At 33.3% G+C, this 11,291-nt stretch overlaps 2 protein-coding genes across 3 annotated transcripts; both read right to left on the bottom strand.

Moving 5' to 3' along the window:
• Nucleotides 1–677: 677 nt before the first annotated feature.
• Nucleotides 678–3,879, bottom strand: LOC103483210 (F-box/kelch-repeat protein At3g61590). Of its 2 annotated transcripts, none has more exons than XM_008439705.3 (2): nucleotides 3,343–3,879; nucleotides 678–2,315 (listed from the first exon to the last, which is right to left on the bottom strand). In XM_008439705.3, the coding sequence occupies exon 2, from the start codon at nucleotides 2,219–2,221 to the stop codon at nucleotides 1,004–1,006; it is 1,218 nt and encodes a 405-aa protein (XP_008437927.1). In that variant the 5' UTR covers nucleotides 2,222–2,315; nucleotides 3,343–3,879; the 3' UTR covers nucleotides 678–1,003. The 2 variants fall into 2 exon arrangements, with proteins under 2 accessions (XP_008437927.1, XP_008437928.1); XM_008439706.3 differs by having other exon boundaries at nucleotides 678–2,312.
• A 5,879-nt stretch (nucleotides 3,880–9,758) lies between these two features.
• On the bottom strand, nucleotides 9,759–10,598 carry LOC103483209 (uncharacterized). The gene has a single exon (XM_008439704.3). The coding sequence runs from the start codon at nucleotides 10,596–10,598 to the stop codon at nucleotides 9,759–9,761; it is 840 nt and encodes a 279-aa protein (XP_008437926.1).
• Nucleotides 10,599–11,291: the final 693 nt, after the last annotated feature.

Here is an 11,291-nt window from a genome sequence, read left to right as displayed (position 1 = left end):
TACACAAAATAAAGTTGGTAAAAAGAGGAAAAAAAAGGTAAAAAGATCATATTCGAGCCGATCTTTAGCACTCTACAAAGCTTAATAGATCGATATCCCAAAAAGTTCTTCCATTAAAGTTAGATTTGATTTATTAGACTAATAGATCAACTTATAAAGGGTCCTTCCATTACATAAACTTTCTATCCTTTGCTGCACCTACTTCAGTATTTTAAGACCCTTTTAAAGTTACCTGCCATCGTTTTGGAAGGCTTGGGAGTGGGACTCACTTCCCTTTCATAGAAGACAAAAACTCCTCCAATAATGAGACATCTCCTGTTAAAATAAAACATAATAATTTTCTTTGTTTTATATATTAACGAGTATTCAGACCATCTTACGAAGATATGAGCACGTCTCTTAATATAATATAACATTCCTTCTTATCTTATAATACTTGGTTGTAGAAAAATTTGCAAGATGAAACTGTTTGGATAAACAGGCTAACAAAATCAAAGAGCCAAGCAAAAGTGCCTACTTATATACTTTGGGTTTGAGCCGAAGTAAAAGGAGATGGTCTGAGTATGCCATCAAAGAGAATTCTGCAGACAACTTAGAACTACAATCTATGTTTAACCTGGATTTGGTATGGATCAGATATATATACTTGTATTAAATAGTAAAGTTTTAGAGAGTGCTCAAGATTAACAGAGAGTGATCCATTGAAGTGAAGAATAAAAGTATAGTTCCATCAATGGCAACTACAGAGAGGAATCACCAAATATGAACTAGTCTCGGAGTTTGTAACCAGTTTTACTTGAGTGGTATTTTCCTATGTAAAGAATTCTATTCTCATATTCATGAATATGCATGCAGCTTTTATCTGCAGTTACATGTATATACTCCTTCCTTGGAATGTAGATTCTTCAGTTCAATAGATAAAGCAAATAGGAACAAAATCAACCAAATTTCAGACAATCTTGTTAATAAAAACACACAAAAACGAACTGTGAGAAGAAACAAGTCAGGGATTGATCTCAAGCCTTGGTTCGAAACAAAAGCCAGTGAAAAGCTGGAGAGGGAATCTCTTTGTCACCGGGCACTTCTGCGACCATCTCCATTGTCTTAGATTCATGTCGAAAGTAAGTAAAGCTGGAGCTCCATAGCTCTGGATGTAAATAAGGTCATCAGTGCCACAGCTGCCAAAAACATCATCGAATTCCCCAAATCCCTGAAAGAACTTATGGGGCATGCGTGCAATTTCTCGCCACTCCTTCCCACAAAGAATCCAAATTCCAATCCCCTTGATGATGTCTGGCCTATCCGGTTTACCAATTCCCCCAACCATGACCAGCTTCTGCTTAAGGTTCATCAATCGACCGCAAGTGAGAGAACAAGGAGCAGGGATAAAGCTTCTTATCAACAGACCATGAGAAGAATGGTTAGAGATATTATAAGTAACAAGACCATGGCGGTTATCAGGTGCTCCACCTCCAGTCGAATAGATTAAGAAGTAAAGAACTCCATCACAAATCACACTCTCGTCACCACCTCTCCAACCCGTCAAGACTTCAGTCAGGGAGGTAACCCACATCATTTTTTCCGAATCATAAATATGAATTGATATATCCCATTGAAAGAAGTTTCCAGGAACTTGCTTCGATTTCACGACAGAGATTGTATAGTTGTGTGAAACCCTGTTTACAGAGATTGCAAGGGCACTATAATCGGAGGACTTTGATCCCAAGGGCTCTGGCAATCTCATTGAGCATTTAGTTATGGGATTGCAGACATGTAACTCACTTCGACTGTCCTTGTCCATGAAACAAACCAAGCCACATGACGAGGCAATATCACAATTTGACTTGTCGATGCAGGGGAGATCGATAGCGTACCATTTTCTAAGAACAGGATCATAGGCATAACCAATAGGCTCATCGGAGCTTGTAAACATGAAATACCAAGGTTTTTGAGATAGGATATGCGAGACATTCCACAAAAACCTCCTTGAACTAACTATATCATGCCATCTTTTGCACACAGAACCAGCTCTAAAAATGCTCGCTATCGGTAGATAGGAGAGAATTCGTTCCAACAAGTCATCAGGCAAGATTGACTCCACAGAAACTGCTACAGCCTCTTCGCCTCCTTCATTTGTAAAATCCAAGTAAGAATCAAAATCTTCAAGATCTCTTGACATATCAGTGTGGCAATGCCTTATCCACGACGTTTGTCTCTCCATAACAAGGAACGATCAAAACAATGACGAACTAATCACAGTAGTCAAACTATCAGAAGCAGCAGTGCAGCAGCAGGAATGAACCAATCCAAATCTTCTGAATTGAAACAAGAACACGTCATAAAACACATTCTTCCAAAAGAAAATGTCAGGGAAAAAGGACATTTCAACTTAATAAAAATGACAACAGAAGGAAGGTGGTCAAGACTAAAACATAGGGATTCCAACATAAAATTGCTGATCTTTACAGATACAATAACCTAAACACATGACACAACCATTAGTGTAAAAACATCGCCCGTAAATCATACGATACATCATGTTTTCAAGAATCCTACGTGGGATAGTAAGTGGAAAATTTTCAGACATTAGTAGACTACTTAAATGAAGAAAGGATCCTTCCCAGACAACTAGCGACCATACACAAGAAACAAAGATGTTATAAAACCACAAATTAGGATAAAGGTAGATAAAACCTGAACCCAAACAAACGACATTATACACAAACCCACAGGAAAGCATGGCAGACAGAGCGGCAGACAACAACAAAAGAGAGACACTGTTCATGAGTACAATATTCTTTCAAAAAAATGTGTATAAGCATTTAAGTATCTCCAAAGCCAAATTCCAAAGAGGGAAAATAACTGCCACAACAGATTTAAGAAATGTAAATCCCGTAATCATCCCTGCAAAGGGTATAAGCAATGGAAATCAATTTAAAAGGAAGCTTTCCAAAAGAAGTTCCAGTCCACATTAAATCAACATAAATCTCTACCTTCTCCAAACGGAAAGAGAAAAAACATAAATAATAAATAAATAAAACGCATCTCAACTTCTAAAGCTTAACCCCAACAGAGAATTGCAAATTAGAACCAAAGAAAAAATTAAAAAAGTGAGTAAAGAGTGAAACACACAAGAGTTACGGATCAATCAAATATGAAAACCTCGCGTTAAAAGAAAGCCAAAAATCCAAATCCATATCCACATCCATCAGAAAATGAGCAAATACAGGGATTAAAAACAAAACCCAGATCAAGAAAAACTAAAAAGAAAAGCAAAAAAAAAAAAAAATAGAAAAAAAATGAAAATTAGGTCCAGATGGGAACGACCCACGATGAACAAACCTTGTAAAAGGCCTCCTGAGCAGGCAGCTGAAAATGGGGGTAGGAGTAGATTCGATGAAGAACCCTCAGATGCAGGTGGAAAAGCAAAAGAGAATGAAAGAAATGAGAAACAGAGCAACCCCTTTTATCATTCAAGCAGTGGAATGGGGATGAGAAGAAAAGATTTGTGCAAAATGGGGGGGGGGGGGGGGGGGGGGGAGAAACGATAGAAAGGGTTGCTAGATTTGAAAGGCAAGAATCAGAAAGGAAGCATGGTAGAGAGAAAAAAGAAAGAGAGTGATGATGTATAGGTTTTGTTTTGGTTAATAATTTCAATTTTCTTCTTCCCCCTTTGGTTTTCTTTTTAGATATAAGAAAAACGACAGTGGAGAGAAGAGGAATGGGAAGGCGGTTTTCGTTTTAGCGGCTTTACAGTGAGAGAGGCGCGTGGAAGGGCGTGGGTTTGTGGGTAGCGTGGGGATTGTGCCATAGAAGAAGGCCCTTGTGCTTCAGTCCAGCACCTGTTTTCCAAGCCATCGATAGATTTTAACGAGGCTTTATTTTATGAGAATAAAAATATTGTTATATATTACATTTGTGATTTTTGTCACATTCTCGAATGCCCAAAATTAGTTTTGATATTCATATTGCATTCATACTAAGCTTCTCATCACCTCCAATTTACACACTGCTCCCTCTCTCTCTCTCTCTCTCTCCCTTTATCTCTAATTTTAAATTATGGAATAATAATGATATTGACATTCAGCTTTAAGAATGTCTTCAAAATGCTTATGATGTCTTTCCTTTCTCTTTGTTTTTCTCTTCCCACTCTTCTTCTTACTTCCTCGACTACATATCTTTTCATCCTTAATACATCGAATTAACATTGTTTCATTATCTCAAATTTTACTATTTCCATATTTAGTTTATTTTAATTTACTAAATTTATTTTGGTTTATATTCTCTTTTAGACTATTATTTTAAAAATTATCACAATCCACACAATATTTATAAAATATAACAAAATTTTAGATAGTTGATAAATTTAGGTTTTAGAAAAAAAAAGTTGTCCTAGGAAAATTAATAACATTTATTGGATGTATACTTTACAGACCAAGAGAGGCAACATCAAGCTTCATGTTCTTTAGAATAATACACTTCTTCTTTTTCTTTTTCTCTTTTTACAGCTCATATTTTTCGTTTCACTTAAATGTATACAAAATATTACAAAAAACAAGAAAAAGTTAATAAATTATTGTAAAAGAAAAAAAAAAGAATATTGGTTATTATCGAGTAGTATTAATAAATGTGGAATTTCATTTATTCGATAACATGATAGAATTGTATTTGGTAAGGTCGACATTAATGTTGAACATTAATCAATATGAATATTAGCCTAATGGGTGTTTGTGATATATAGTTAGAAAAAGAGTAAAAATTACCGTACACTAATTCTAAAAAGTATCTCATGTTTTATATTTAAAGTGATTTAAAATTATATGTCATATTCATTTTTTCAATAACACGATATTCAAAATAATAAATATTAAGACATGCTCTAATCGAATCGTGTCTTATATTTAATTTATGGAGTGATTTGTAATTTAAATTTTAATTAAAATTTATCTATTAACTTTGGAGGACCTAATTAACAAATTAGCATGATTGAAGCCATGGATTTATTAATTATTGAACAATGGGTATGTAGTTTTCCCTCTAACGAAATCATTAATCACGAAATCTTATGGTTAGATGTCACAATCTTAACAGTAAGATGGTTTTAAATGTTTGTTTGGATCCAAACTATTGTTTATTATTTAAGTGGCTTAGTTGAGTAGTGGACATAAATTTCTAATTAATCTTAATTATTCATCACCATAATTAATTATTGGACATTTTAATATGAGTGATTATAATATGTGACACATAAAATAGATCCTCTACCCTTCCAAGGGCCCTCTGTCTTCTTTCATTTTAATTTAATTATTTATGATTTTGATCAAATTTCACTCCGAACTAACTAGGGTTGCTAATTAATTTAGTCTTCTAACGAGTTATTGTTTAAAACATAAGAAAACGTATGTATCTTCGTAAATTCATAAAACATTGGAAATAGCAAACATCATTAGTTATTCGTTTAAAGTTGTTTCATTGTTAATAGGAACAAGGAGACTGGGAGTTGCTACAAAATATTCTTAGAGATATGCGATCCATGGGATGGTGTTAATAGGAACAAAGCAATACAAAAATATGAAGAAAGAAAATAATATTAATTAATTACGAATGGGGTTTTTTTTTTTTTCTTTGCATATAATATGGAAATTGACAATAAGAACAAAAATGACACGTTGATCAAAATCATATATAATTTAAAATATCTAAAATGGCCTTTTTTGTGCACTTGGAAAAAATAAAATAAACGAGAGAGAGAGAGAGAGATGAGAAATGGAGTATTAGGGTAATGAAAAGATGATTAGTTAAGAATAAATTAAAGGGATGGAGGGGTGTTATGTTGCATTGACAAATGAGGATTAAGAAGAAGTGAAAAGTGATTTTAGGGATAGTGGATGAAGCACTTTGAAGTTCCAAGTTGGAGCACCAATTCCCTCTTTCCACCCCCAAAAGCACATTTAAGTCATCTATCACCTTATACAAAAATCAAATAAACAAATAAACGACATGTGTGAATGTGTGGAAAGGAAACTCACGAATATGTACGGAATTTGCCTTTTTACAACCATATCATAGATATTGATAATTAAATTTAAGAGAGCCATGTTACGAACATAGTGAACTTATTAATTATTAGCTTTGATGGGATAGTTGCATACGTAGTAATTATATTCAAAATAATTAAGTATTTAGCAACATTTTAAAATGAATAGGATTTTTGTTGGTCTGTCACTGATAAACCATAAGAGTCTATTAGTGATAGACTTTACTATATTTGTAATTTTTAAAAAATATTGTTAGATATTTAATAATAATTCTAAAAATTGCTATCCATTCTATTACCCAATTTTTAATACATTACATAATAACTATTGTATTAAAAAAAAAAGAGATTAAATTTATAACATGATATATTGTATTTTTAAATACATTTATATGTATCGGATATAATTATTTTTAAATATATAACATTTAATTTCTATATAAAAACATTAAAAAATTGTTTTCAAATTTTGTACTAATTGGATCACAAAATTAAAAAAATCCCACATAACTTTTTAATCGAAAAAATCTAAAAGCATTTCAAATTATCTATAAAACACACGCAGAGTAAAATTACTATAGTGGGCAAAAGTGTAAAGAACAGTGGGTCCAATGGCTGCTGCCATGGTAATAGAAACAAGTGGGTAAATATACACAGAACAGTCAGTGGACAAAATACGGTAAAAAGTAAAATAAAATCACCCAATCATCATATTTGAAATTTTACTGTTTTAAGTCCCCACAGAGATAAATGCTTACAACCCTATCAAGTATGAAGTAGAAGTTATGAAGAAAGCACATTAAGAAAGTATAATTAAGAAACTACTTTTTCATCTCCCTTCGTTTTAACTCTTGGCTTGACGATGGATTGTATGCCTAAAATGATATTTTAGTTTTTAAGTTGTGATATTTACAAAGTTAGATATACATCGTAAAACATCGGTTAAATATGAAACATACTTTCATCTTAATACTTACTTACATTAAAGCGTACACATAAACAATACTTATGTGTTTGGATTAGGTAAATAAGTGAAGTAATCGGTAGTTTTGAGTTTGATTTTAAGATTCATTTATATGTTACGTAAAACTAGCACACTTGTAATGTAAATTATATATCAAGGGATGACCTAAAACAGCTATTGGAAATGAAAAAAGAAAAGAAGAAGAAAGTGATACAAAGAAAGAAATAGTGGGACTAATGGAAGAGTGAGTGTAAATAAGACACATATTAATTTGTTTTTGGCACTCTACCTTCATTGGTTGGCAACACCTAACTTGGGATTCTGATGTTGGAAGTAATAGGCCAAATGGCTCTAATTAAAAACAAAAATAATGACAATATATAAAGTATTCCAACACACAAAAAGATTGTATAAAACAAAACAATTTAGGAAAAACTAAAAGGCACCCAATATTCCCTTATATAGCACTAACAAATCACTTTCTCTACCTTCAAATTTCCTTCTCATTGTGCTTCTGAGTTACTTTCTATATGTTTAAATGAGTTTAGTTCAATAATAAGTTAATTAACTAAAACAATAATAATAAAAAAACTCAAAATAGAAATTATAAACAACTAAATATTTCCTTTTCTACATATAAAAAAGCTAATTTTTTTTTTTATGACTTGTGGTTTGATGTGAATATTAGGACATGTGCAATGACGTTTGAGTATTTTATGTAGATTATAAATAAGATTATTATTATTGGTACGAACGAATTTTCTTAGTATACGAAATATATATATATATATAATGGGCCAATAGCGATATGTTGAGAGGCGACGTTTGTTTTGCTAAAGAAAAAAGTCAATCTTAAATGAAAAACAATGATCTCATCATTTCATACAATAATTGACTCTCAAATTAAAAGTTAGATTAATGTAATTATATTTTCAAACACTGCTTTTAAGAATCTATCATAATTGATAAATTTCACTCAATTTTTATCGTATAGGGATAGATGAAAAGAAAAATTGTATTTTTAATCTAAATTTGGATGCACAAAGGAAACAGCGAAACTTTCAATTGAACAGAAACCAAATGAAATGATGTCAAGTGATTGTTTTTAACAAATTTATTCCATAAGGGAAAATTTGTTCGTACTAACTCCAATTTACTACTTACCACAAAAGTATTATTTAAGAAATGCGTGAACTCCCCAATTTATTTCATCATCTTGTTGAGTTGTTATTGTTAGGTGAGATTGAGATTGGATGAGTGAGTCGTGGACGTAGGTCGTCGTCATTGTTGATGGAAGCAACAGTAGCCGCTGGCGACGGAATGGCAAAGTCGGCTGGAAATTTGGAGATTGAAATCGGAGACGACAGCTACCGTCCAGCTGTGTTTAATTAAATGCGTCAGATAATGGCAAAGGTAAATTCCAACTTCTGTTAATATATAATTTGTGAATCGACGATCTCAGAATTTGAAATTGACGTCTATATATATATATGTGTGTGTGTGTGTGTGATCTCCATCCATCTCTGGTGTTTGTCCCAATCAATCAATCAATCAATCATTCATGTCAATTCCATCTCATTTCGAACCCTAATTCCTATCTATGCTCATCTTAGGGTTTCTTTCTCCCAAAACCCAAACTGCGTCGTTCTTCTAGGTTTCCAGTTCATGAAAATTAGTTTCGGGTTGAATTGCAAATTACGCAATTCAGTTTTTTGATTTTGACGGATGAGATTCCATTACACCATAAACATCTGTCCTATCTCAAATATATATATATATACACACATACATACATACTAAATTTCCTCAATCCTCCCTTCTACACTTTTTGTTTTATTTGTATTATATTTGTTTGAAATAAGTAATTGACTTATCACTACATTTCTAAATTTTCTTTTATTATTAAAAGATTAACGGTATAATTGTAACTACCACGATAATTTAGAAATCTTTTACCCAATCAAATACCAATTTTCTCTTTGTTATTTTGAAACTAAAAAAAGTTATATAATTGATTGTAAATTCAAATGTTTAAAATATAAAATTCAAGGCTACTAACATTCAGTGAAAAATAGATTAATAAAGTAGAACAATGAGTGGTAAATTTGATTATCATTTCTAATTGTTGTTGTACGAAAACATTATGTTAAAATACTAAAAAAAAACATAGGAGCAAACTTAGTTTTAAAACCAAGAGAAGGATATTTTTTATATATATACAACAAAATGTCCATGAAAGTACAAGTTGAATTATATTTATCAGGTGAAAATTTATTTATAGTAGAATTAAAATTATATATGTTATATTTAATGTAAAAAGGGAAAAAGTAAAGTTGGTAAGGTGTATTATATTGGTCATTTAAATAGTAATCCATGCAAATATAAGGTTAGGTGGGCATGCAAAATTATTCACACACGAAAATACTAAAAACATATTTTATAATCCAAACAATTACTCAAACTAAATTATATTCATCTTTTTTTATTTTCAATTTTTTTATGTTTTAATGATTTTTTAAAAATGAAAATGTCAGATACGAATGAATTGGATTGCAGGTGCGTTCATGAAACTCTCTCTTTCAGTGGCACGAAGGGGAGGCGGGGGGTGGAAGGAATTTCGAAAATGTCTCCCATTCTTAATTTCTTTGGAATCAAATGAACTGATGAAAGCTAATTCAATACAAATCACAATTGAATTGAGATTCAATTTCATAGCAATCGCATCCTCCACCACTGAAGTTCTGATTTTGGATTTTCTTACCTTTCCATGTCCGGCGTTCCCGTAGTAACCTTGAAGCTCTTCTGCGATCCACGGAGGTCGGACGTCGTCGTTGTCGTCGTCTTCTTCTGCATCACCAAACCGCACAAGAACCCTGAACTCTTTGATGGTTTTAGGGTTTTCGTTCCCCCCAAATTCCTAATCGCGTTCAAATCCCTAAGCACATTCGGTTTCCCCGACGGAGAACAAGCAGAGGAACTCGAAGATTCACTACCATCCGAAATTTCCGACGATTCTGGATCATGAGATTCAAGTGAAGTTTCAGAACCCCAAACCTTGGATCTCGTCCTCCGTCGCCGATTCAAACTTTCCCCCATCAAATCGCGGTAACCAATGGCAGAAACCCCATTCAAGGAAGCGAAATCAGAGTTCCCATTAACCATAACCCCAATGTTTAAAACCCCATGGAATCTTCCAGAAGGACGACGAACCTGTACGGCGGTGAAAGCAGGGGTAGCGGAACAGTCGTTAGAGGCGACGACGTTACCGATCAGGAAGCGGACCGTACCGACGAGAGTATCGCAGAAACGGCCGAGGGAGTAAATCTCGATGGAGACACCGGAGGTTTCGCGGGCAAGAAACTCAGGGGAGACACGGAAGAGGAACTTGTCGTTCCAGGTGGGGTTTTCGCCGCCGATGGTGTCGAGACGAGTACGGAGGCGGTGGGAAGGGTGAATCCAGGCGACGGCGTAGGTGTGTTTGGGGTTGAAAGGGTTGGAAGGGACTTTGAGGTCCTGGGCAGAGATGAGGTTGATCTCCAAGACAGGCATGGGGGTAGCCGGGGGGTTCTTGGGAACCCAGTCTCCGGCGACCTCCATGGAATCAAGAATGTGGAGTAAAGTGAAAGGGAAGGAAAGGGGGAGTATTAATAATGGGGTTGAAGTTCAAGAATGAAGGAAATTGTGGTTGCCATGGCCAGAGGTGCAGAATTTGTAAGGGTTAAAAAAAGGAAAGAGAGTGGGTGATGCTGTTCTTAGGCTGGAATTGAACTGGTATTCTCGCCGTCTATTCTCTCACTCCGACGATTTTTAAACTGTAACCTCCCGTTTCTTTCCTTCTTTTTCATTTCATTTCAATTTATAACTTTGGGTCAAAGTTTTTATCACACATTATATAACAAAAAGAAATGGTGGATTTTTTTCTTCCATTTTTTCTAATTTTTTATTTTTAAAAAAGTTACCAACGAATACATGTAGATTGAAAGAGTAATGTTCTAAATTTATAATTTATAAGAGGGTAAATAAGTAAAAAAAAAAATGATTTGTAAATAAGATTGGTCTCGTTTTAGGTTTTAACGGGGTGTATTTTCATATACAATATAATGAACCAAAATATTTACAAAAAAAAATATAACAAAACTTTAAATTATGTCGAAGATAGACATAGTTCTTAATAAACTTCTCATTGATAAATGTCTACCGTTGATGAAACCTTTTTTTTTTTTTTTTTACTATTCTACCTTTATCGTTTTTTTATTATTTTATTACAATGTTTTCTATTTTTTCTCCGAA

Source organism: Cucumis melo, chromosome 6 (assembly GCF_025177605.1).
Source record: "Cucumis melo cultivar AY chromosome 6, USDA_Cmelo_AY_1.0, whole genome shotgun sequence".
Taxonomy (NCBI): domain Eukaryota; kingdom Viridiplantae; phylum Streptophyta; class Magnoliopsida; order Cucurbitales; family Cucurbitaceae; genus Cucumis; species Cucumis melo.
This window is presented reverse-complemented; position numbering and strand designations above follow the sequence as displayed.

Coding starts and splice junctions, on each gene's coding strand:
- LOC103483209 (XM_008439704.3), bottom strand. CDS start 10,598: ATGGAGGTCGCCGGAGACTGGGTTCCCAAGAACCCCCCGGCTACCCCC.
- LOC103483210 (XM_008439705.3), bottom strand. CDS start 2,221: ATGGAGAGACAAACGTCGTGGATAAGGCATTGCCACACTGATATGTCA.